The sequence below is a fragment of the Athene cunicularia genome (assembly GCF_003259725.1).
Source record: "Athene cunicularia isolate RWA chromosome 3 unlocalized genomic scaffold, athCun1 chr3_part1, whole genome shotgun sequence".
Lineage (NCBI taxonomy): Eukaryota > Metazoa > Chordata > Aves > Strigiformes > Strigidae > Athene > Athene cunicularia.
The window spans coordinates 26,183,081-26,207,705 of record NW_020799097.1 but is presented as its reverse complement, the minus strand read 5'-3'; the positions used below and the strand labels follow the sequence as shown (position 1 = coordinate 26,207,705).

Below are 24,625 nucleotides of genomic sequence, written 5' to 3'. Positions count from 1 at the left end.
AGAGTTGCCTGGGTATGTTTTTATAGTATCATTTACTCCAGAGCTAAATTCTACTCTTTTGAAATTTTGACATTTATGTACATACCAAGAGGTTGGGAGGTAGCTGTGTGGATGGCTCAGTACACCTTCCTCTCAGGTACTGGTTTAGCTCACTAAACCTAGAAAAGTTACTTGTCTCAGAGCACTTTGCTCTTCTAAAATTGCTTGTGTTATGATTTGCTATAAATTTAAAGTGAAGTATGTTATGTCTAAATTCAGTTTATTTTGTGACACTAGAGGCCACAGAAAAGCTTGTTGTGCAACAGTATGATACTAACATTTTAATAATAGCTCTTTCAATAGTGATGCAACACAAATTGTTACCCAAGTTTAGTTGAAGAGACATAATCTCAATGGCAAGGGCATCTGTTTTATAGCACCACCATGAAAAGTTCTTGAAGGAAAACCTATTACTCCTTTGCTGATGATGTTAGAAGCTCAGTTCTTAATTTTCTCAAAAGAATGAAGCATAGTCTATTAAAGACACTGAAGGTGTCATTTGAAATTTTTTGTTCACTGGAATTTCATGACAGCTTTTTTCCCCCCACATATTTAACATGCCAGGGATGTTTCTCTCATAGATAATTTTATGCCAGTAGTTTTTTTCTTCAGACAGAAGCAGCTACTGGAGCATTAGGAGTGAAAGGGGCTCTGTGTACCTTGTCTTCACTAATGATCCTGCTGGCCAACACTGGGAACTGGACTACAGATATGTCAGTGGAGACAAACAACAGAATGTCTTTCCCTTCTTTATGCATTGGAAACAGACTTTTGGGAATGGTGGCACATGCCTTTTCCCAGGTTAAACAGCAAGTGGAAGGGAAGCAGTCCAGGAATTAGGCTAGTCTAGACTTAACTGAGGAGAAATTACATTTTCTTCTTTATTTTTCTTTAATTAAACAATCTATTAAAATTGTACATTTTCAGTTGTGATTGTGGGAACGGGAATATGCTGTGTCACTGCAAGTAGGTTTTTTATTACTCTAAATTCACTGACTTTGTGGGACCTAGGAAAAATAGTAGTAAAAATAAATTTCCTGGAAGAGATAATGATACATAGATTCAACTTATCTAAGTTAGGATGGAAAATAATTATTCTGCAACAGCATCAGAACTCCTCTTAGATATCTTTGAAATTTTTTATCCAGTATGACCATGAGCTGTCTGAGCCAATTCTGTGTGGAAAAGCACACAATATTTCTCAAGTGGTTTGTGACCAGAGTGCATATTGTAAAGAGATTAATACTAAGAATGTAACTCCATTTATTTCAGGCACCGTTGAATCAACCATCAGTAATATAAAAAAATAGTGGTGAGATGTAGTAACAGAGAAGAGAACTTCCTGCTCTGTGAGACACCAAGGTTTACAGTAGTCATAGATACGACCTGTTATTAATATAAAGGAGTGTTTGTACCAGGTGAGGTCTATTGTGATGGCTGCAGTGTGTTCAAGTCAGGAAGCTCTAATGAGCCATAATAGAAAGTAAAGTAATTTAGAGAGAAGAAATTTTTATTTCTCTGGAAAAACTCAATACACAAGAATAGAAAGAATAGATAGATAAAGCAGAGTATGGTACAATACAATTACGGTAGAAGACTATGGCTATCCCAAAGTAGCTAAAATCAGCTTCTCAATATCACACTCATTTTGCCCACGTAGAATCCTAAAATAACCATTTTCTCCCCAAGATTTTCCCCAGGAATTTGCAGCAATCTAAAAGAAAAAGAGGAAAAAATATCTATTTCAGTTTTAAAGTATTATTTAGAAATAATGCACATGGGCCACAACAACCCCCAGCAGCGCTACAGGCTTGGGGAGGAGTGGCTGGAGAGCTGCCAGTCAGAGAGGGACCTGGGGGTGCTGATTGACAGCTGGCTGAACAGGAGCCAGCAGTGTGCCCAGGGGGCCAAGAAGGCCAAAGGCATCCTGGCTTGTGTCAGCAATAGCGTGGCCAGCAGGGACAGGGAAGGGATCTGACCCCTGTACTCAGCACTGCTGAGGCCGCCCCTCGATTCCTGTGTTCAGTTTTGGGCCCCTCACTCCAAAAAGGACATTGAATGACTCGAGTGTGTCCAGAGAAGGGCAACAGAGCTGGTGCAGGGTCTGGAGCACAGGTCATACAGGGAGCGGCTGAGGGAACTGGGGGTGTTTAGTCTGGAGAAGAGGAGGCTGAGGGGAGACCTCATCGCCCTCTACAGCTCCCTGAAAGGAGGTTGCAGAGAGCTGGAGATGAGTCTCTTTAACCAGGTAACAAGTGATAGGACAAAAGATAATGGCCTCAAATTGCACCAGGGAAGGTTTAGACTGGATATTAGGAAGCATTTCTTTACAGAACAGGTTGTTGGGTATTGGAATGGGCTTTTAATAAATTAAGTACAATAACATTGATCACCTTTACTGAATTTCATTTCCAGGCATCAAAAATAACTGACCCTTCATAGGAAATTTGAATAACATTTGAGAATTTGAATAAGATTTGAGACAGAAATGACAGTGTAGGAAAAACACAGATATAGGTGGGAGATTAGAAGAAACAGGCTTTGAAATTGAGGTAGATGATGCTATAGTTCATGGGTCAGCATGAGAAAAGTTGCTAGAAAGGGAATAGAATTATGCAGGAGACTTTAATTTAAAAAATAGATGCAGACAGAGCGAATGAAATAAAAGAAGTTGGGTTTAGATGTTTGTGTTGCAGAGAATTTTTCCTCTGCCTCAGAACAGAGTGCTAAGAACTCACTTACCCAGAACTTCTGTTTCTGTCCATTTTTGTCAGCTAATGCTCCCCACCTGTTACAAAAGACGGTACTAGTGAGACCTTTGATGCATACGTTCACATTTTGTAGCTTTAAACAAGCAACCAGAAAAGAAGAGCTTGTCTTAGTTGTCCTAATACCAGTATCAGAGCAAAGAATGACTGATATATCACTCCACATTAAAATAACAGACCGCTGCTGCTGAAAATTAAGATAATTAAGATAAGCATTCTGCCATCAGGGACTACAAAAATATAACGCAAGCATAGTTTTAGTCTGTCATTGCAAAAACCTATTTTCATTGACAGAATCTTCCCTCTGGAGAGCTTGCCAGCTGAACTGAATTGAACTGTGTAGGAGTATTGAAACGAATGTGAACATATTTCTTCAATTCAGCTGAAGATCCCTAGGAACATTTTTGTTAAAGATCTCATCCAACACCTTTACAAAAATAGCTGATGATTTGGGACTGAAAATGTTCTCAGCTTTTCTCAGGTCAAATTAAATTGATGACAAACTAATCAACACTTACTGCACAGTGTGTGGGATGACCTGTAAACTTACTTGATGTTTCTTTGACATGTTTGAGGACATGGTAAATGTTACTGCATATCTGTGAAACCACACAAGAGATTGTCCCCACGTGCCAGGTGATAGGATTTTCATAATAGTGTAGTTGTAGCTGAACTGTGCAGTGCTCTGAGTTGTTAAGCCTCACTTTGTATATATACAGGGCAGAAGAAGTTCCAAGGCTGTTGTGTGGCTGTAGTTCAATAAGCAAAAGCTGCACTGCACACCTTAGCTAGCTATATATATGGTATGTCTACTGACTGCTTAAAGAGCTCTGTCCTGTTTTACATTTATGCAATGAATGGTTGTCTAGTTACTATTCACAGGTCATGATGCTTGCATGCCTATAAAAGGGCACAAACAGAGAACCAAAGATGTGAACTTTTATAGGTTTTTCCTCAGCATAAAGTTAATCCTAGAATATACAGAATGCCACTGACAGGGTGTTTATGGGAGTATTTCCCACCAATGCCATGTTTTTGAGCTATATTTGCAGTGCTCCGTTCTCCTTGAAAGGCAAGCAGCAAAACTATGACGAGAAATCCCATCCTGTGAATGGGGAAATGAAGATTTTTCTGTCATCTTTCTAAAAAATTTGAACATGGTGGCATCAGCTCTCCTTGGTTTACAGTGAACACTAATGTATGTGGAATACTTGCACTTCCAGCCAATGGGAAAAAAGAAGCCAGACAAATTGGTGACTAGCAGAGAGGTGAAGTCCGGATTACAGTTGCAAACACAAATTGTAGCTACTGATCATCAAATGAAGGGAATCATAAAAACAGTGCTGGTCATGTTTTTTTTTTAAAAAAGACCTTATGATGCTTTTTATTTAAATTATCTCATGAAAATTCAGTGATTATTAATAATCTTTGCCATTTCTTTGCTAAATATATTTCAGATACAGTCTGTCATAATTATAAATTTTTAAAAAATATATAATAAACTATTCAACTTCATATTAGATTCAGATTTACTTATTTTCTCATGATCATTTTACTAAAAATATATTGTATCAGCTGCATTGTAAAAGTCCAATATTTACATCAGTCTTAAAGGCAGAGGAAAATTGCCTTGAATATATATCTATGTATTCCTGCATTCAGTACTACACATTATCTCTCCCACTTTTTTGAGCAGGATGATGACCAGTTCCTGCAGACTCACATTACTGCAATTAAATATTTTTCTAATATTTGTTATTTTTCTAACAAAAAAAAAAAGTCAACTTCTAGTTTAATGCACCGATAGGAATTTATTGATTCTCAGAAAATTTTCTAAATGGAAGAAGACTTAGAAATGAAATGGAAAAGGATTCTTTTTTATCCTTGACTATAACATATCCATGAATTTAATTTCCTGTTTTGTTCCATCAGAGTCAGATACAAACAGAGGTACTTGACATATGCATTTTATCTTACTGTTTAGAAAGAAGAGCTCCTTACTCAGTAATCCATGCCCCATAGGCATTCATTCAAATACTCTAAATTCAAACACATTGAATTAAAGTATACAAGAATGCAGTCAGAGGGTTAAAAAAGAGTGACTAATCCTCTTTATTCAGGACTTTCCATTCCGTGACTGGAGCACTGTGCCCAGTTTTGGGCTTCCCCATACAAGAAAGACATTAACAGGCTGGAACCAACAGAAGTCCACTGGGATATTTGGCATCTGAAGCACATGATGTAAAGGAGAGACTGAGGGTGCTGGCTTTGTTCAGCCCTCAGGAGAGGTGGCTCAGGGGAGATCTATTGTCTTCTGTTTTACGGTGGCTGAGTATAGATAAGATAGAGCAGACTCATGATATATGCACAGCCAATGATCAGAAGATGACAGTCACAGTTTTCAGCAAGGGCAATTGCAATTGCACGTAAGGAAAAGAAGTATTTTACAACAAGAGTGTTTAGGCACTACTGAAGTAGAAGGTTGTGGAATATCTGTCCTCAGAGACATCCAAAACTCAGACCTGAGAAGCCTCATGAACCTTAACTATATGAAGGAGGCTCTGCTATGAGCTGTGGGGTTAAACTAGATGACCTCCAGGGATCTGTTCTAATCTATTCAGTGATCCAAGCATCTTTTAGGGTGCAGAGAGTTGGACCAAACAACTTTCAGCCTCAGTCTACAGTTCTGTGAATTATTATATATTCTGTGTATAGATTTTGTCTAACAGTTAAATAATTATGTATACTAATATATTGTGATGGGACAAGTGATTTTGCCTTTTTTTCTTTGTTTGGTTGTTTTTTTTAATGACTGCAGTCTGAGGAGCAGATAATAAGGTTTACAGATCAAAACCGGTCTTGGGGTCAGTGCATGACTCAGGAGCAGGATTTAGCAAGAAAGGTGGAAGGGAGTATCACCTTCACAGGTGCTGACCTCTACTGGAAGCAACTGTGGCATGAGGTCCTAGGCCTGTTTCCCAAGCCTTTCCTAAAATTTGGCAAAGTTTGTTCAGACTTGTTCCAAAGACTGGCTGAGATTCACTGATTTTCATTTCTCCCAGGCGAAAGTCCTTCTCCCAGTCTGAAAAAATCACACAGCTGTAATGGAAACAGCTGTTGTTGTGAAGCATGTTCAATATGTATTGTTCAACGATGATGCAGTGTTTGTAGCCACATGCCAGTTTGATCTGCCATCTTGCCTCTGGGAATGAATGGCAGCCCCATCAAGAGCATTTCTAGGGATTTCTTGGCTGTCATACTAATATACCTTCCAAACAGGAAAAAAATTATTTAAAAAAACTTGTAAGTGGAAAGCGTTTCTGCAATGGTATCTTTTGTAAAGGAAGATATATTTTCTAAAATAGATTTCTTGGTTTTCTAAAATAGATTTCTCAGTATAAGTATTGCATTTGATGTTTGCAATTTCTGGTTTTCCCTTTTCCTGCCTATAAAGTTATACTTCAGTAGATTGCATGATTTCAGTCTTACTGATGACAAAAATTCATTCTGCATTGTATCCCTTAGTTGTACCTATCAAACATATTACGGCATCCAAGCACAGCTTCCACTTTAGGTTTAAGTTTAGATTCCTCAGAGAAGATAGATCTCCAAATGTCCTTTCTGTTGCTAAGCCAGGCACCTGACAGTGATTTTTTTTTTTTGAGTTATAAAGAAATATATGATATAAATGAATAATATTAAACTCAGTTTGAATTTTAACTGCTGTTTTACTTGCTGCTGTAAGTATTAGTCCTTGAAATACTGACTGAGAGGAATTTGCTAAAATGATCAGGTAGTATTTAGTAACCTGAAAATAAATTCAGAAGACATGTTAACCTTCTAAAACAGCCATCCATTAGGCTGAATGGAAAATGGATGTCATCTTATTTCACAAATTCAGAAAACGGTCTTGTTTCAATAGAGTTCATGTCCTGTATGTCTTCCTACATAGATGAGACTCTGTACAATATATAATTTCCTGAATCTGGATAATCTTTGAGATTTGACTTCTTAATTTATTTTGTATTTTATAATAGTCATTTGTTGCAAAAGTTTTTTCATTATTAAATTAAAAAGGAACCCTCATGGAAGACGCTATGGGAGTAAAAAGTAACCTGATATATTACTGATAGCAACTGTGGAAAGCGATAGCTTTCCAGATCATTTTTCTTGGAGCATAGCATCTCAGAGAAAGTGTTGTTTGGTCTATCAAAACCTTCAAAACCAAAATTAAAAAAAAAAAATAGTAACTAGAAGTATAATCCTAGAGGAGCTAAATAAGTCATTGAGGTTTAAAAGCAAACCCCATAACACCCACTTCTGTCCCAGAAAAATGAAAGATCTGTACAGATTATGGAAGTCACCAGTAGTGCAAGGATATTATTAACCAATGCAAGTTTTTGGTTTGGGTATACTGTGGAAAAATAGAATACATAATAGTTCCATTGCAATATTTTCCAAAATGTAGTTAATATAGTGTACTACTGTTTTACTGGTCTCTTCTGAGATTAACTAGTACATTGGCATTATTATCCTCAATGTAAATGTTAACATCAGAACTGAAATCAGAATTTGTCTTTTTCCTGACAGTAAAACACTGTGGCATTTAGTTCAAGATTAAGATATCTATATATGTCCCACAGTAGAAAGCAGAGTATATTGGGATCCATTCACTTGCTTAAATGCAGGTGTCTAGGGCTATTGGAGATTCCTTAGAGTGCCTGAGACATCCACATGTTTCTGGCAGGTATGACAGAGGACCTATGAGACATGCCCATTCTTTTGGAGACACAGCCAGCTGGGAAGCTCTTCCTGCTTCTGATAGCACCAAATATTTGTGTGAGGGAAACTAATGGATTCATGAGCAGTCGTAGTTGAGTTGCCCTCCAGTCTCCACTGACTTTGTTGATTATATCATCATCTCTGTGATGAGAGTTTGGATATCTAGCACATCACACCTGCCTGAATCTCAGATTGAATCCTGACTTAATTAATTGCCTACTGAAGCATAAGATGAGCAAAGGAGAAGACTGAAAATTATTAGGAAATATACAGTGAATAAAGTGTTAGAATGGGAATCGGCAGACAGTAGAATGTATCAACTTCCAGAACTACAGAACTGTAACACAGGATTTCAGAATAAATGTTGATGAAAATTAAGACATTACAGACTGAAGAACTTGGATTCTGTCCATCTTAAATTACCAGGCATAAAATCAAAGAATTGAAATAAGAGGGTTAAAGTATCATGATAAACAACGTGGAAATTACAGTTCTGATATATATTGGTTTTTCACAATATAGCACAAAATCATAGATGCTACAGCTTGGTTGAAAAAAAACTAAAGCAGGAATCTATTGTCTTAAAAAGGTTGTTAAACTGATCTGGGATGCATCTTCCTCTGTGGCTTGGAGCAAGAGCTTGTTTAGGGACCAACAAATTGGAAGGTAAATTGACACCTCAGTGAATTTTTCCTGTAAACCAGTGCTGCCTTGGAGTCTTAATTGTGGAACAGAACCCCTCTGTGCTGGGCATTTTAAGTGAAAATTATTTAGTAGAAGACCAAATCCTGTTGCCATTATCTGCTTTCAGAAAGTAATCTTTAAAGAAAAGGTATGAGAATCTATTAATGAAAGTGAGAGGTATCAATATTTTGACTGTAAGTTAAAATCAATGGAAATTAATAAATGATTGTCACTACTTCATAAACAAAATATGACACTTTCAGAGTTGTTAGCTGATACAATTTCTTATAGTCATTATTGTATCTCCTCCTACATTTCTTTTTCTTTCTCTGATGGTTCTTGTTCCTGAGAACCTGTAGTTCATGTAGCCAATGTTGTCACTAACCAGTTGTCCTAAAGTAGATCTATCCAAACTACATGTTCTAACTAATGATATCCCAACCTTGTTGAAGGTAATCAGACACTTTCCTTGTCTCCAGGGAAGTCAAGGCCTTGGAAGCTAATACATATAAACATGGAGTCTGCTTTAGGTATGTTAACAATATTAGAAAGAAAAGCTAAGAAGCTGGGATTAAAAGTAAGCAAGATCATGCATGTTTTGAGTAAAGAATTATACAGTATATGACTGGAGTGCTACACTAAATCTGATAAATCACTGCTGGGAATAAAAAGAGCAACAGTAACAGGTATTTGCATGAAAAATTTAGAAAAAGTAACCAAAAATATATATACGTTAACAACCTGGATGTGTGTTGGGGTCAAATGTCAAGCAGAAAGATAAAATTGTCATATATTAGTCTGTAGATAGGATAGGGATAAAAAGTCCAAGAAAGAAAACATCAAGAAAAAATTTCCCAGCAATTAAGTAATTTAACTCCCGGTGGAATTAGTTCCTACGTGGAAATGACAGGGACTTAAAACTGAGTTGACACATACTTGAACAACATCCATTAGAGAACAATATTACATTTTCTGGAAGATGACCAAAATAATCTAATAACACTTCTTTGTCTCTCGCTTTTGTGATTATTCCAGCTTGATATTTACTTCAAATGAATGACATTTCAAAAGCAAACAGATGCTGGACCTCATTACTCGTAGAGACAAGGAATCTATTAAGGTTATTTTTACAAAGCTTTAGACCACTAATGTCCCCACCTTTGGTATTTTTAGGAAAAGCTTTCAACCTTACCCCCTCCAAAATTTCCATTTTTGTTACAAAGAAAAATAAGAGATTTTAAGGAACCATTAAGGAGAAGGTCTGCCTATCAATTACCAAAAATTACTTTAAAAAAGGAGTTTCCTTCTGTTTGGCAGAAATATCCTGTAAGAAACACACCACTTAGCTTTTCCAAAAGCACCATGACCTTCAATCAAAAATAACCTTGAATAAAAAGACAAAATTTCACCAAACTGCATTCAGTCCCCTCCAGGAGAAAGAGTAAACAAGGTATTTCAAGGGAAACCAGTTCCATCTGACTCTGGTGCAAGATCTCTGGTGCTCTTCAGATAAAAGGAGTATTTGTGTGCTTCCATAAAGGATTTTCATAATTTTGTGTCTAGTTTTATATAGTAGAGGCACCTTAGTTCTTCTTTTCACTAATAACCTTCCCTTGACGTTAACTCTGTAGGAGTAGGCCCTTGAATGCACAACACTGCCTGACAGTTAAAAAACTAAAATATGGAGACTATTTCAGTATTCTTGCACAGAATGGAAATTGATTTTGTTTGAACATTTCCTAGTTTCTTTTACAAGAAACTGTATCACTATAATGAAGGTGGATTTCACAAGAGAAGTATAAAGAAAATTTTCAGAAAAAAAATATAGTAGTTGATAATTAAATATCATTGAATAAAACAGTATAAAAGCTAGAAATGCAGCCTAACACAACACAAAAGGGTTATCAGCAGCTGCTTCAAAACAGAGACATTTTGTAGGAGAACAGAAACTGGATTGTAGTGTGTTTACATTCAGCTTTGTAGGCAAAAGTAGGTTAACAGCAAACAGAGCAAAGACATCTGAACAGTTAAATATTATACAAAGTGACTTTTTAAGACTGAAGATGTCAACTAAAAAGAAGAAACGCCTTAAGAGTAAAGAAAGACACATCTTAGATCTCAAGATATTAATCCCTGCAGATCTGTTGATGTTAGTGGAAGTCAGTGCTTTGGAGTTAAACTGTTTATTGAACACCAGTGCTCTAGGAATCAGCATTCCAGATCATCTTTCTAACTACTGCCATTCAGAAATTTATATGTAGAACAGACTCTTCTCACATGCTGACAGTCCCCATCTATCAATCAAAAATACACAAACGGCAAAATACAGTTTTACATCATTTGTGCAGTTCTTTATTTTCAACCGCTTCAACTCACAGTTGCAGTTTCCAAGTTATAGTTTGTAAGTTGAATGTTGGAGTCACTGACATCCCCGGTAAAACTCCCAGATTTACAGGAATAAAGCTAAGATTTGTCTCTGGTTTGTTTAGTTTTTTACTTGCAATGGCACCTCCCTGCCTTTCTATAGCAGGGGTGCATTGAAAATAGGATGTGTCACATCCTTTCTTCACAGACAGAAGCAATGAATTTGTTAAAAACCAGCATACATTGGGGCTGTGTAAAGGAAACCTGTATTCTGTTTTTAAGGTTATGGTCTTTACTCTTCATCAATTTTTTCATAATTTTCTTGGTTTTTTCAATTTTCATTTCTGTTAATTTCTGCATTCACGATGACCTTTGGGTCAAATAAGACAAATAGTAAATCTTATATAATGCAGTTTATATGACTCAGGTTTGAACCATTCCCATGCATCCTACCACTGGATGACAGGTAGAAGAGCTCCGCACCTCCCTCTCCACTTCCCCCCCTCAAGACGCTGTAGAACAATGAGGTCGCCCCTCAGGCTCCTTTTCTCCAAACCAGACAAGCCCAAAGATCCTAGCGGCTCCTCACAGCACATGCCTCCAGCCCTTCCACCAGCTTTGTTGCCCCATTGTGGATGCATTTAAGGACCTTCTCATCCTTCTTAAACTGTGGGGCCCAGCACTGCTACAGTACTCAGGGTGAAGCTGCACCCGTGTTGAATACAGTGGGATAATCACCAATTTTTACCATCTGGTTATACTGTGATGCACCCCAGGTTTGCCCTCTTGCCTGACAGGGCATGTAAACCACGGCATTTTCATGGTTATATATTTAATGAGATATTTCTAGCCCTTTCCATCTCTGAAAAAAAAAATGTTTGTGATCAAACAAGACTTGGTAAAGTCCAGATCAAACAATTCAACTTTCAGAAGCTGTAACATTTGGATTAGGAAAAGAACCATTCTCTACTATCAAGAGAGAAGGATACCTCCTGAAGATAATACATCCCACCCGAGTGCTGACCACAGTCAGTGCTAACAAACAGAACTCATTTGCCTCTCTAATACTTTGTTTTCTATGTCATCATCACAAATTTACTATCCCCACACTGGCTAAACAAACGATTAAATCTCTTGGGCAAAAACGCTGTCTTCTTATATATGCACACAGCAACATGATACAAAGATTACTTGGTTTCTCTCATTTTGACCTGGTTTATCTTAATACCAAAGATCTGCTTTTGTAAAAGGCTCACAGTACCTCTTCTCCAGACAAAACGGAAGTGGGACAGAAATATATGTGGTATGAAACTTTTCATCTCACTTTCTTCTCTGGAATTGGTCATATAACTGTCATAATTCTACCAGACAAAAAAAAAAAAAAAGTATAATTGTTGCAGATTATGTCCCATTCTTAGTGCTGTAACACAAAATCCTAGTACCTTTCAAAGTCTAGGAGTATCATCTACATTAATTAGGCAAAAGTTCTTAATTTTTTGTTAATAATAAAGCTTAAGGTCACTGACTAGTGTTCTCCAAGATACAAAGCATCTTAGAAAATGGTTGTTGGAATTTGAAACTATGGTTTTGCCTGGTCTTTCCAACATGAGAGATGAGTCAAATTATCAGTGAGTCAGTAGTTAAATTATTCCCACAAATCTCCATAATGAATTATATGGGAGACAGTCTTATGGATTTAATAGCATGAGTCATCAGACCCTGCGTACCTTTTCACCATGATCTTCTAATGTATTTATTTTGTGGCATTGCTATTAATTTTAAACTGTAATATCTGATGTTGATTGTCTGACAATAAAGAAATAGATTTTTTTTCCCCTGTGAAAGAGAAAGGGAACTCAACCCAAGATTTCTTCAGTCAGGAAGAAAATAACTTGGGTCATGACTTTTGGTCGTTTAAGATGTTGCTTGTTTATTGTTATTCTGAGTTTAAACTCACGTGAGGACAAGTGAAGAGGAAAATTAAAAGTAAAACAGTGTCTTCAAAGCCAAAACCTGAGAGGTCACTAACAGTAGTCACTGGTATCATTATTAAGCCTTTGGACTTTGCACAAGTGAGTCATTTAATCGTGTATTAAACCTTAGAGTGCTGGTGCTCTGCCTGGTTATCCCTTCAACACTAAAACACAAGTTTTTGCCTCCCATCTCAATTTTATCTCCATTAGTATGGCTTTTTGTGTTAAGAAGCATTCCACCAATGTTTTTTCAAAACAAAGATGTTTCAATGTCATTTAATTGCACTATTGAATTTAAAGCTTCCAGTGAGTCACTGATAAAAATAGAAGGGAAATGTGTTTCCGATTAATGTACACGTCTCAACATTCTCTTATGAAAGTCCTTTGTCATTCTGAGCACCTTCCAAAACTCTGAAAATCTATCTTCTTCATTAATTTAATAAAATTATTCTTGTCCCTTTGAAGACTTAACGTGACAGTCTACAGATTTGTTTGCAGACAAAGACTTGGCCTTTGGAGCCTTTCTATATTTTTTAGTGTCAGTAGATCAGCAGATACAGATTTTTGAGTGAAGGTGCAGATCAGATATTGTAGCTTGCCACTGATACTGAAGTGATGCAGAGGAAAGAGTGTGGGAGATTTGTCTGAACAGGTTGCAGACATTAATGATGGATACTTTACTTCACTATGCCTAACTTTGAAAGGGATATATTTGAACTAGAACCATAGATATTTAAGCCAATGTACTTCCTCTGTGATGAAGAGACTTTGACATCTTTATACCATCAACAAATCTGCCTCATTTTCTTTCCCTAAGGACACTACATTTCTCTTCTGTCGTATTTTCCTAGGTGGGACTAAGAAAGCCAGAGTAGAAGGAAAGATGAACCAATTTTACAGACAATCTGCTGTAGAATATAGTTGACAGGTTTGTTCAGCATCTCTAGCTTAAATGTATAGATCTGAGAGATAAATCTGCTACCAAGTTCATCTTTTATGTGAATTCACTCTACTTTTATTATTAAGAGATTTTAAGATAAATATGGCAGTTTCACATGTCGTTTTAGTCATTAGTCTTCTTAAAATTAGAGTGCAGCTGAAAAAGTGACAAAGTGAAAATTACCAAACTTAGACCAAACCTTAGTCTCACTTACCATTTGCAGTTTCATTGTGCCTCTTAGCTAGTTTTTATTCTGATGTCATTATGAGTTTTAACTGTATGTGTATATACATATAGATCCGTGTGTGTGTGCATGCATATACACAAACATACATATAGAATCATAGAAACATTTAGGTTGGAAAAGACCTTTAAGATCATCGAGTCCAACCATTAGCCTAGCACTGCCAGGTCCACTACTTGTAACCATGTCACTAAGCACCACATCTACACATCTTTTAAATACCTCCAGGGATGGTGACTCAACCACTTTCCTGGGCATCTGTTTCAATGTTTGACAACCTTTTTGGTGGAGAGATTTTTCCTAATATCCAATCTAAACCTCTCCTGGAGCCATTACCTCTTGCCCTAGCATTTGTTACTTGGGAGAAGAGACCGACACCTCACTACAATCTCCCTTCAGGTGACTGTAGAGAGCAATAAAGTCTCCCCTCAGGCTCTTTTTCTCCAGGCTAAATGACCCCAGTTCCCTCACATGCTCCTCATAAGACTTGTGCTCTAGACCCTTCACCAGCTTGGTTGTCCTTCTCCGGACATGCTCCCGTACCTCAATATGTTTCTTATAGTGAGGGGACCAAAACTGAACACAGTAATCGACACGTGGCATCACTAGTGCTGAGAACAGGGTGACAAGCACTTTCCTAGTCCTGCTGGCCACTATATTTCTGATACAAGCCAGGATGCTGTTGGCCTTGGCCACCTGAGCACAGTGATGGCTTGTATTCAGGTGGCTATCAAACATCCCTAGATCCTTTTCCACTGGTCAGCTCTCCAGCCACTCTTCCCCATGCCTGCAACATTGCATGGAGTTGTTGTGACCCAAGTGCAGGACCTGGCACTGAGCCTTGTTGAAACTCCTCCAGTTGGCCTCAGCCCATGGCTCCAGCCTGTCCAGGTCTCTCTGCAGAGCCTCCCTGCCCTCGAGCAGATCAACACTCCCACCCAACTTGGTGTCATCTGAAAACAGACTGAGAGTGCACTCGATCCCCTCGTCTAGATCATTGATAAAGAGATTAAACAGAATTGACCCCAATACTGATTCCTGAACAACACCACTTGTGACTGGCTGCCAACTGGATTTAACTCCATTCACCATAACACTTTGGGCTCTGCCGTCCAGCCAGTTTTTAATCCAATGAAGAGTACACCTGTCCAAGCTGTGAGCAACCAGTTCCTCCAGAAGGATTCTTTGGGAAACAGTGTCAAAGGCTTTATAAAGTCTAGGTAGACAACATTCACAGCCTTTCCCTCATCCGCTAAACAGGGCATCTTGTCATAGAAGGGGATCAGGTTAGTCAAGCAGGACCCACCTTTCATAAAACCTTGATGACTTGGTCTGATCACCTGGTTGTCCTGTACATACCATGTGATGGCACTCAAGATGATCTGCTCCATAACCTTCCCTGTCACCAAGGTCAGACTGACAGTCCTGTAGTTCCCTGGATCCTCCTTCCATTCCTTCCTGTAGATGGGCGTCACACTTGCTAACTTCCAGTCAACTAGGACCTCCCCAGTTAGCCAGGACTGCTGATAAATGATTAAAAGTGTTTTGGTCAGCACTTTTGTCAGCTCTCTTGGTACCCTTGGGTGGATCCCATCCAACGTACAGACATGTGTGTGTCTAATTTTTGTAGCAGCTTGCTAACCATTTCCCTTTGTATTATGGGGTCTTCATTCTGCTCTGCATCCCTGTTTTCCAGATCAGAGGGCTGGGTACCCAGAGAACAACCGATCTTACTATTAAAGACTGAGGCAAAGAAGGCATTAAGTACCTCAACATTTTCCTCAGTCTTTGTCACTGTTTCCCACTGCATCCAATACAGGGTGGAGATTATCCTTAGCCCTTTTTGTTGCTAATGTATTTATGGAAACATTTTTACAGCAGTAGCCAGATTAAGTTCTAGTTGGGCTTTGACCCTTCTAATTATCTCCCTGCTTAAAGTCACAACATCCTTGTAGTCCACCTCAGTTGCTTTCCCCTTCTTCCAAAGGTCAGAAACTCTCTTTTTTTTCCTGAGTTCTAGCCAAAGCTCTCTGTTCAGCCAGGCTGGTCTTCCCCACTTGTTTGTCCATTGACACATGGCGATGTCCTACTCCTGTGCCTTTAAGATTTCCTTCTTGAAAAATGTCCAGCCTTCCTGGACTCCTTTGCCCTTCAGAACTGCTTCCCAAGTGACTCTGTCAGCCAGTCTCCTAAATAGTCCAAAGTCTGCCCTCTGGAAGTCCAAGGTAACGGTTCTGCTGAACCCCCTCCTTACTTCTCTGAGAATCAAAAACTCTATCTATGTCCAAGATGTCCTCCAAGCCTCACATCACCCACAAGTACTTCTCTGTTAACAAAAAACAGGTCCAGCAGGGTACCTTCCCTAGTTGGCTTACTTACCAACTGTGCTAGGAAGTTATCTTCTACATACTCCAGGAACCTCACAGACTATTTCTTCTCTGCTGCATTGTATTTCCAGCAGACATCTGGTAAATTGAAGTCCCCTATGAGACAAGGGCTAGCTATTGTGAGACTTCTCCCAGCTGATTATAGAATATTTCATCTGCCTCTTCATCCTTGTTGGGCAGTCTGTAACAGACTCCCATCATGATATCTGCCTTGTTGGCCTTCCTTCTGATTCTTACTCACTCAACCCTATCATCAACATCATTAAGCTCTAGACAACCAAAACACTCCCTAACATACAGGACTAGCCCACCACCTCTCCTTTGTTGCTGATCTCTTCTGAAGAGTTTATAGCCATCCACTGCAGCACTCCAGTTGCACAAGTCATCCCACCATATTTCCATGATGGCAACTACATCATAATTTTCCTGTTGCACAATGGCTTCCAGCTCCTTCTGTTTGTAGCCCATGTTGTGTGCACTGGTGTAGAGGCACTTCAGTCAGGCTATTGATCCCACCACCTTTCTGGGGGAAGAAGCCCTAATTACTATGTGACCATTCCCAGGTGCTTCTGTGGTTTCTAACACATCAATGACCCCTGTGTCTTTGCTGCTGCATGGATCTCCATCCCCTACCTCCACTGAGACAGCAGACCAAAGGACCTTGCTAGCACACCATCCCTCAAACACTGGCGTGCTGCCACCAGGCTTATCTCTGATTTTATCCCTTTCCCCCTTGACATCTATTTTAAAGCTCTTTCAGTGAGCCCTGCTAACTTCTGCTCAAAGATCCTTAGGTGTACCTTGTCTTTTGCCAGCAGCCCTGGTGTCATATAAACCGACCCATGATCAAAAACCCAAAATTCTGCCAGTGAGACCAGGCTCGGAGCCAGGTATTGATCTGATGGGTCTTCCTGTTTCTTCCTTCATCATTACCTGCAACTGGAAGGATAGAGGAGAGTACTATTTGTGCTCCTGATCCCTTAACCAGTTGTCCCAAGTCCCTGAAGTCTCTCTTGATTGCCCTTGGACTTCTTGTTGCAACTTCATTGCTGGCCTACTTGAAAAATCAATAAGGGATAATAATCTGAGGGCAGTACCAGGGTAGAAAGCTTTCTCTTATTTCTTTAACGTGGGCCCCAGGGAGGCAGCAGACTTCCCTAAGAAGTGGGTCTGGACTGCATATTTGGCCTTCTATTCCCTTCAGAAAGGAGACTCCTATGACAATGACCTGTCTTTTTTTCTTTATGGAAGTAGTTTTGATGCAGGGTGTAAGATGACTTAACCTTGGTGACACCTCCAAGCTAGATGAATCATCATTCCTGTTATTGTTTGGTTCCACTTGCAGAGTCTCATACCTGTTATGCAAGGGCACCTGGGAAGGTGGGGTACTCACAGAGGAGATGCGCTTGCTGTGCTGGGCAGGAATTTGTCGCATTGCCTCCTGTCCCTTAAGGCACCGTGTTCAGCCAGATGGGGAGAGGATAGGGAATGCTATGTGTCCTGTCTGCCTGTCAGGTCTTTCTCAGAGAAGAAGGTAGGGTGTGATTCCAGTAGTCTCCCTCTCTCTTGCTGTGTTGGTTTAAGCCCTGCTGGGACCGGAGAGCATGTTGCTGTTGCCCGTCCCCCACCTGCAGCCGGTCGGGCTGGCAGTCAGGCACAAACCCCGGGTTAAAATAAGAAGAAATTTAATACAACAGTGTGATATAACAATCTGAACAACAACAGTGGCAATGATAACAACAATAAACAGCAATAACAGTGAACAAGACAAAAGATATACAGAGAAATACTGCAAATGGTCACAGAGCAGCTCCCTGCCACCAAAAAGCCAAAGAGAAAGTAAAATCAAAGTTTCCCACCCCTGGACCTGACGTCAGCATGGTATGAATAACCCGGCTGGAGATCCCTTCCCCCTCTCTCTCTGCTGGGGAAACTTAACCCTATCCTAGTTGAACCAGGACACTTGCTCTCCCTGATAACCCTCAACCTACACCTCCATCTGGAGCTCTGTCACCGAGCAGAGGAGTTCCTCCACCTGGGTGCAGCTCCCACAGCTGTGCTCACTGCAGCCATCCTGTACTTGCATAAGAATAGGGCCCACCCTGTAGCATGTTCCCACCAGAGCTGCGTCCACTGTAGTGGGTGCAGAGCTTAGAGAGGCCATGGCTGTCGGCCAGGTGGATACCATTGCTCCCTGGTCAAATTGGCAGGGCTTCAGCTCCCTTCCATCACACCCTTCCTGTGTGAACTGACAAGCAAGCCACTGCGCCATGGCCCTGCTGACGTGCCATGTCCTGTTTGCCTGCCATGCTGGCAGTGCTCCTGGTACCCCCTAAAGACTTCTGTTATACATGGAGGGGGCTTGGCCACTGTTGCTCCTGGCCCTGCTCAGGTCCCATCAGCTGCTGTGGCCAAGCTGCAGGCTCTTGGCAGATCTCAGGGCTCCCCCTGGGGCTCCCCCATTCAGGAAACTCAGGAAAGTACCAGCCTGACAGTCCTTTTGTGTTTAAACTACTTCATGATGCCGTTATAAGTAGGACTCCTCTAGTCTAACCTAGACCTTTTCATGTTAGCTATGTAAGTCTGATGTTACTCCACGGGTTCTTTTATAGTCCACAAACAGAAATAACATCCAACAAAGGAATTCAACTCATCTTAAGATAGATATCTATGATAGAGGAAGATAAAGGGAACCATGGCTGCCTAACAGAGACATAGGAATCGAACTTTTGCATATCAAAACTTAGCTGTTATCTATCCCAGTCTTTTTCTGTTTACCTCTCCATCTCTGGAATACAGACACAGAAGCTGTTTGAGAGAACCTGCTCTCTATAAATGACAGTGGGGTCAGTCCATCCTGCCTTCAGATTGCTGAAAGCCCTATTTTACTGTCCACAGAGACTGTGATAGAATGGTCTGCTACCCAAAACACCCTCTGCATGGCTGTTCCACATTTTCCTCTCCTGCTTCCATGCAGTTCTGCGTTTTCCCATTCTCTCCCTGAGCCTGAGGTCACACAGTACCTCACTAGAGATAGACTTATAGTCCTATCAGAGCTGATTTTATAAATAATAACACTTCAAATGACAGAAAATAACTAGTAATTTCAAGGGAAGCCAGTCCATACACTTACAATCCTTATGATCCAATGATCAATTAGGCAGTTTATATGTGCATTTCTGGTTTTGTACAAATAGCTCTTGCAAGCTTCACAAAAATTTATTTCCATTTTATGAATCCACCCCCTTATATGCTGTACAATTCATTGGCAGTTTAAGACTTTCTCAAAAATGTTTCTGAGACATTACAAATATCAATTCAATATGGTCATTCATTATCGTGGATGTCTTTTACAAATATTGAATCTCTTTTACAGAACGGGTTATAAATAAAAAATCAGATTACAGTAAACATCAACCCACACAAAACTACATTTTTTACCCTATGTGTCAGTATATTTCTGCTCCTTTTTCTCTCTCCAGGAACCATCTCAGCTAAGCAGAATGCAAATAATCATCAATATTTTTATTTCAAATTTAATGAGATCCTCATGAGTTTTTTACTTAGGTCAAGAAGTTTTCATTATCCTTTGCTCAGAAAAACAACACCCAAGCTATATGGGCCACATATTTTTCATTCAAATTAATTCAAACTAAGGAATGATGTGAAAAAGGCGATAGCTTAATCCTGAAGACATTAAAATACAGAAGAGTGTTTTAGACTTTATGGTGCAGAATCCCATTTTATGACTGCATTTACCACTGCTAGAAACTCAAGTACACCTAGCCTTGGGCTCAAACAGCCTCCAGGTTGTCAAACTTGAATTCTGTTTTTACAGTTAAATACCTCTGAAAATATTTTTATTTGGCATAATCTCAGAGGTCAGAACACTTACACCATTAGACAATGAAAGGATAAGTTATTCTTATATTGTTGGATCCACTGGATACTTCAACAATGTTCAATGAAAGTAAGTTAGAAAATGCATTTCCCACATATTAAACACTGAATCTGGCTGAGGTTTCTTAAATATCATTGCCCTCAGGTTTGTTTTTTTTTTTTTTCCCTTAACTTCTCATGTCCTTCTTCAGTATATCAGACCACTTGGCTTTCCTCCTACTCAGTGTTTTGTTCTGATCATTCAATACAATCCTCTGCAGGGAGCTGCCATCTCAGTCAAGACACTCAGTTTCTTGTTCACAAGTGGCCTAAGGGCTGCTATCTTTTCCTTGCACAGACTATCAGTTCCCATTTAAATCAGCATCCACTTCAACACATTAATATCCCTCCTTTGCACTCCCTCTTCAGTCATCATTTGTTCCCCTGTGCCATTCTGGCTTAATCACTCGCCTTAGACGGTTATTCAGCATATATCTGGGGCTGCATGTCTGAGGGAATATCTGTCATCACCCTACACTTGCACCAAGCATGTTTCATAGCCCTCCCAACATCTGCACTCACAGCCTCACAGCAGCTCATCCCTAGACTGAGGTATTCAAATTGCATTGCAAATTTTACTGTCTAATCTTATTGGTTTCTCATGGCCCTTCACATATATACCTTAAATACATATGCATAAACCGACACATACCGCCTGTCCATAAACCTCTTTTCCCCCATTTTCCATGAGAAATTCCAGTTTTTCTCTTTCATTGCTTCATAACGTTCACTGTAAGCATACTTCAGGAGCTTTTCCTCTACTAGTCTGAGACAACACTTTTTGCAGCAGTACAGGGTCAAGGATGATCTTGCATAAGCCTGCTGCTTCTCTTTGCTGCTGTGTCACTATCAGGCACACTCTTGTAATTCATAGCCAGCAGTTTCCACAACCATAGGCATTTTAACATTCTTTACAAGAGTTATCTTCACTAAGATCGTAAAAACAAAATGCACTTTATTTCATGACTTAATTTTCTAGAACTACATGTTAAAGATACTCTCAGTAATATTCCTAGCACATGATTTATTTGATATTCTAGATCATCTATAAAATATTTGTTTGAGAATCTCCAGTCATTTCTCTGTGTAACTACTCGCTTGGATGATTTAATAAATTCATCCTTGCATATTCCCTCCATGTCAAAGAGTAAAGCCCCATGGTGTGTTCTGTAATTTGACTGTATGCAGTATTAGATACTTGTTATCTTAATATAGTGGCACTGGTTTATATCTGAGGGGAAATCCACTAGTGTATCATACACATTCTTCTGCAGTAGTTTCAGTCCTGAGTGTCTGTCCCTTGTGCATCCCAAATAAAATCAGAATCATCCCAGAGCAGCTGATTCTGTTTGGGGTGTAGAGAGCCCAAACTGCTGTGCCAGTCAGCTGTGCTTGTTAATTAGGAGGTCACTGGCAATTTTTATGTTTCCATTTGCATTCTGCTTGATGGCATGTTTGGAGGAAATTGTGTCAGTTTTGTTCACGATGTGTCCATGGAATATTTGTGAATACTCATTAAAAAAATTATTCTATAAACTAGTATATTTGAAGTTTTAGAGCAAATATTAGATTAAAAGACAATAGGACTATACCTCTTTCCTGCATTCTTTAAAATTCTCAGATATATGAAAATGAAACAGCAACAATCTTATGTTGGTAGATAACAGTGCTCCACCTCTGACAGTGAAATCTTTATGTTCCAGACTGGTCATTGACATTTTACTACATTCATGACTGGCAGAGGAAAAGGGTAAAAGAATACAATTTACTCACCCAAGGAGTTTGACTGAATGTGTTTTCCATTTAGATCCTGCTTTCTGGGAGTGTCTGTAGATTCCCTCTTTGTAAAGGAAAAAATCTTCGTACACTTTCATTATAGCTAAAAAACAATAGAAAAAAATTAGCAGTCATCGAATGTTGCTTCTGTTCTTGTTTTCTTCTTGCAGTTTACTTGTGAGATTCTTTGGATTCTGTGTTGGACTCCATAAGTGTACTTTGTAATTACACTAAATTCACTAATTGCTCAAAAGTTCTTTGCTGTGAGTGAACCGAGAGGAATATTTAAACAGAGTTCTCTCAAAGGTCTCTTGCTGAGTTAATTGGGTTTCCTGTCATGGAAACTCTCTGGACTTCATGCTATCATGGACTTCTTCCAATACATTAATAGGAAATATTGCCTCACGTAGGCTTACATAAATTTTCTCGGTTCTGGTGAAATCCAATTCAATAAAACAAATCTCCTCAGGGTTCATGAGCTCTCAGGTCTGACAAGCATCTGCATATTCCAGAAAAATATTTAATAGACTATATATCCTGTGAAATAGGGTGGAGTGATAGGTATTCTTTTTTCTGAAACTCAGATAGATTTCATTAAGTAGACAGCAATCTCCTTACCAAAAACTAGATTGTCTGTATAAATGTTAATCCTGACTTTCAGCTAAAAGTGTAGGAAAAAAACAACGTTTGTGTACATAAAAATGTAAGGCCAAAGAGCTGATGAACTGAAAATTTTGTGCAACAATGAAGATTACAATTTGCATTTTATTTCTATTCATTATTTCCTAGGAATAAAGTTTTTTGGCTTCTTTTCCACATTTGTTCTGCCTCCTTAGTACCATTTACTTTTCTATATGGTGGGCTACTAGATTCAGAGAAATGTTAACATTTTCCAGGTCTACATTATCATTACATTCCAGTGAATCAAAAGCATTAAATACAAGCTTAACTTCAATTTATTTCTAGCTTATGATTTTAACATTCTTAGACTGCCATACAGCTTGGAACATGAGAATTAGTGAAAACCAGTTTCCTAAAGTCTTGCACTTTGGGAATCCCATAAAGTACAAGTTTCACTGACCATTTTTATGTTGTTGGAGCATTTATAACATATGTGTCTGGTATAGTTCTGCAGTATCCAGTAAGGTGAGCTCATGCTTCAGTTTCTTCTGTCTGGCACAATTTCAGATTTCTTTTTACTACCTGAATATTTTCATAAACCTGAAAGAAATTAACTATCTTTACAACCTCCTGACCTCTGTCATACTTGACTGAAAACAGAAAACTTTCACAAATTTTATGGGATGAAAGAGAACAGCTCAAAACATGGTGAAATGAGCTCATCTGCCCAGGAAACCTGGCTAAAAATATACTTTGCTAATGAGGTCACTCACATAAAAAATGTATGCTGATAGCAACACACAGGGAATAAGCAGCCATGATGCTATCTAGGTGGCAAGTCGCGGGGAGAGCTGTGTCAGTCAAATCAGAAAAAACGTTAAATGTTTTTAATGAATAATACTACAACTTCTGCTGAGCTGCCTGTAGAACACATTGACAGCAACGGGCCAAGCGGAAAATAGCATGAACTTTACTCTTGGTTTCTAGCTGCAGGCTCAGGACTCCATTAGAGCTCTCTGCAAAGGTTTCCCCCCCTCCTTCTGTCCCCAGGCTCACTAGTGTATAGAGCTAGGAGTTTAACTCCTTCAAATGCCCCTGTACCACCATGTAAAATACCAACTGCTGAAGTTTCTGAGCTGCAGAAGAGGCTGTGGAAAGAGAGCTTTAAAGTGGTACAAAGGAACAGAAAGGGAGAAGAAGACTCCCACTGGCCTTAGTCCAGGTGAAGGTGTCAGAGGAGAAGTGAAAGGGATGAGTCATTCAAAAAATTACTGTAGAGGCTTCCCTGGATCTTGCTTTGATACCTTGGCCAAAGGGAGGAAAAGAAACAGGGTTGAGTTCAAGGACTGCAAAATTCACTTTTCCCACAGGAGGTCTGAGGTTAGAAGATCTCATCTATCAACAGGCTGAGACAGAAGAAGGTACTTTCATTTCTAAATCACACTGGTTTTTGAAATCAAGGTCCATACGTTCAGTTTCAGAAAACAGTTATTCTTTATCAGCAACTCTACATCAAACACATGTACTTGTCTCTGTGAAGAAACATCATATCTAAATGATTTCCACTGAAATGAAATAGAAAATTTTGAAGCATGGTTCCACAATAAATTTAGCCTACGTGATGAGATTTTATTCATGATTATATATTATATTTACATTTAGTATGTGTATGTATATATGTATGCATATATATATATAAATAAATATGTGTATGTATATCTATATGTGTGTACCCTGCAATCAGGAGCTAAGTAACAGTACAGACTTTGGAGTTAAGTGGGCTAGGTGCATGAAATGCTGGGTGAACATAGAGATGATAATTCAAAATCAAATGCTGAGACATTTTTATTTATTCAGTGATTTTGTCCTGATACAGACTGTGTCTTGATCAGGATGAGATGATCACTGTCTACCGGACAACTCTGTTCCCTCCCACGTAGAAAAAAGAGACTTTGCCTTTTCCAAAATGAATTAATTAATTATTAATGAATCAGAAGAGGTAGCAGTTTTCGTAAGGTTGCCTGTAGCTCATGCATGACCTACCTCAGTCATGCTGAGCTGTCAGACCTATGCAAATAAATGCAGCAGATTATGATTCATTCCACTAT

At 39.0% G+C, this 24,625-nt stretch overlaps 1 protein-coding gene across 1 annotated transcript in view; it reads right to left on the bottom strand.

The window, feature by feature from the left end:
* Nucleotides 1–1,452: 1,452 nt before the first annotated feature.
* The window catches only part of TINAG (tubulointerstitial nephritis antigen), a 48,792-nt gene continuing 25,619 nt past the window's right edge, over nucleotides 1,453–24,625 (bottom strand). Inside the window, exons 9-11 of the mRNA XM_026845404.1 lie at nucleotides 21,894–21,999; nucleotides 2,782–2,827; nucleotides 1,453–1,753 (exon numbers count right to left, since the gene is read on the bottom strand). Coding sequence (XP_026701205.1) covers nucleotides 1,643–1,753; nucleotides 2,782–2,827; nucleotides 21,894–21,999 — 263 coding nt within the window. The 3' untranslated portion in view covers nucleotides 1,453–1,642. The remainder of the gene's footprint in view (nucleotides 1,754–2,781; nucleotides 2,828–21,893; nucleotides 22,000–24,625) is intronic.